The sequence below is a fragment of the Castor canadensis genome, chromosome 12 (genome assembly GCF_047511655.1).
Source record: "Castor canadensis chromosome 12, mCasCan1.hap1v2, whole genome shotgun sequence".
NCBI lineage: Eukaryota > Metazoa > Chordata > Mammalia > Rodentia > Castoridae > Castor > Castor canadensis.
The window spans coordinates 113,499,034-113,501,883 of NC_133397.1; the positions used below are offsets into that span (position 1 = coordinate 113,499,034).

At 48.8% G+C, this 2,850-nt stretch overlaps 1 protein-coding gene across 1 annotated transcript; it reads left to right on the plus strand.

Annotated features, from left to right (window-relative positions):
• The first annotated feature begins 259 nt into the window (after positions 1-259).
• Positions 260-1,795, plus strand: Kcna10 (potassium voltage-gated channel subfamily A member 10). Its single transcript, XM_020187864.2, has one exon. The coding sequence runs from the start codon at positions 260-262 to the stop codon at positions 1,793-1,795; it is 1,536 nt and encodes a 511-aa protein (XP_020043453.2).
• The last annotated feature ends 1,055 nt before the right edge of the window (positions 1,796-2,850 follow it).

Sequence of the window (2,850 nt, forward strand, 5' to 3'; positions counted from 1 at the left end):
GGAAGGACTTCATACAAATACAAAATTATACTTTTTATTATCATACAAGTTGGGCTGGGGGTATGGCTGAAGTTGTAGAACCCTTGCTAGCAAACATGAGGCCCTGAGTTCAAACCCCAATAACACCAAAAACCTAATAATAATCAAAATCTAGCTATATTCTACCCTGACTCCCATATAATGACTTTCTTCTGCTCCACAGTTCACAGCAGGCAGCAAAGACTGAAGGTCTTCATGCTACTTTCCTGACCCCTCTAGAATGGATGTGTGTGGCTGGAAAGAAATGGAGGTTGCTCTGGTCAACTTTGATAACTCAGATGAAATCCAGGAAGAGCCAGGTTATACTGCAGACTTCGACCCAACCAGCCCAAAAGGCCGGCCTGGAAGCAGCCCCTTTTCCCACTGGAGGGTCCCCATCAATGACAGCACCAACCATGAGACTGCCTTCTCCAAGCTGGCAGGGGACTGTCTTGATTCCCCAGGACCTGAGCCAGTGGTCCTGAAGGAAGGCCACCAGAGAGTGACCATCAACATTGCTGGACTGAGGTTTGAAACCCAGCTCAGAACCCTCAAGCAGTTCCCAGAGACCCTGCTGGGAGACCGGGAGAAAAGGATGCAGTTCTTTGACTCCATGAGAAACGAGTATTTCTTTGACCGGAACCGGCCCAGTTTTGATGGAATCCTGTATTATTACCAATCTGGTGGGAAAATCCGGCGGCCTGCCAATGTCCCTATCGATGTCTTTGCTGATGAGATAGCCTTCTATGAGCTGGGTAGCGAGGCCATGGACCAGTTCCGGGAGGATGAAGGTTTCATCAAAGACCCTGAAACGCTGCTCCCCACCAATGACTTCCACAGGCAATTCTGGCTCCTCTTCGAATACCCTGAGAGCTCCAACGCTGCCCGTGGTGTGGCCATGGTGTCCGTGTTGGTCGTGATTATTTCCATCACCATCTTTTGTCTGGAGACACTACCAGAATTCCGGGAGGACATGGAGCTGAAGGTTATCAGAGACCCCAGCCTCAACACAAGCAAAACAGCCCTCTCCCAGACCATGTTCACGGACCCTTTCTTCGTGGTGGAGTCCACCTGCATTGTATGGTTCACCTTCGAGCTAGCGCTCCGGTTTGTGGTCTGCCCCAGCAAGACTGACTTCTTCAAGAACGTCATGAATATGATTGACATTATCTCCATCATCCCCTACTTTGCAACTCTCATCACAGAGCTGGTCCAGGAGACAGAGCCAAGCGCCCAGCAGAACACGTCCCTGGCCATCCTGAGGGTCATCCGCCTGGTGAGGGTCTTCCGCATCTTCAAACTCTCCCGCCACTCCAAGGGGCTGCAGATTCTGGGGCAGACGCTGAAGGCTTCCATGCGGGAATTGGGGCTGCTCATCTTCTTCCTCTTCATTGGCGTCATCCTCTTCTCTAGCGCCGTCTACTTTGCAGAGGTGGACGAGCCGGAATCCCATTTCTCTAGCATTCCTGATGGCTTCTGGTGGGCAGTGGTCACCATGACAACTGTTGGCTATGGTGACATGTGCCCAACCACCCCAGGAGGGAAAATTGTGGGCACTCTGTGTGCCATTGCAGGTGTCCTCACCATTGCCCTCCCTGTGCCCGTCATTGTCTCCAACTTCAACTACTTCTATCACCGGGAGACTGAGAATGAGGAAAAGCAAAACATCCCAGGAGAAATTGATAAAATCCTCAACAGTGTGGGCTCAAGAATGGGCAGCATCAATTCTCTTAATAAGAGCAATGGCGGCTGTTCCACGGAGAAGTCCAGGAAGTGATCAGCCCAAGACTTCTTGAGTCTCTTGGGTTTCTCTCTCTCTCTCTCTCTCTCTCTCTCTCTCTCTCTCTCTCTCTCTCTCTCTCTCTCTCTCTCCCTCGTCTCACTCTGTTTTTCCAAAGACTATAATTTATTCTTTGTCACCAACAGGCTATCTGTGACTGCAAGCTGTTTCAATAAATCCATATTTCTGCTGTATTTCCTAAGCTGTTTCTTTTCAACCCATTGCAGGAAGATTTCCTCTCCTGTCCTGTGAAGGATTTAGATAGCGTCCCTGCATCCGAAGCACTGACATCAGCAGGAAAGTGCAGAACGCAGGCTTGCCCAGACCTATTGCAGCAGAATCTGCGTTTTAACAAGATTGCAGGATCTTGAGGTTTATTTGCACGTGAAAGACTAAGAAGTTCTGGGTTTGGTCTTCCATAGAGGAAGTACACTTAAAGGCCAGAGTTGCTGCAAGTGATGACTAAGAGCTGAGAGTTGTCTAATAATAACAGTACACCACATACTTATGTAGAATTGGTTAAGATTTTCAAAGCCACTCACTGACATTATCTCACTCCATCTCAACATAATCAGTACAACAGATTTGCAGGTGAACAAACCAGGGGTCAGCAGCTTAGCTAAGATAGGCCTGGTATGAATTCATCCTATCCCGCCTTACTCCCTAAATCCTAGACCCCCAGATATACTTTAATAAGGGTGTAAAGCAGCTGAGCCTTGAAGGAGTTACGGAGATAGAGGGCCTGGGCCTAGGGTGCACCTAAGACCTGGGCATGGGGGCTGCTGGTTCAGAGTCCCCACCCTACCAGGCAGTGGGGACAGCAAAATTGCACACTGACAGCCCTAGGGATAAAGCTGACTCATAGACACTTGCCTGAACTTTAAGCCAACCTCTAACTTTGGTGATTTCTCATTGTTAAAATCTTTTTGTTGTTGTTGTTTTGTCAGTACTGGGGTTTGAACTCAGGATCTCATGCGTGCTAGGCAGATGCTCTACCTCTTGAGCCATTCCACCAGCCCTCATTGTTAAAATCTTGAGAGAGGAAGAGAGAG

Coding starts and splice junctions, on each gene's coding strand:
- Kcna10 (XM_020187864.2), top strand. CDS start 260: ATGGATGTGTGTGGCTGGAAAGAAATGGAGGTTGCTCTGGTCAACTTT.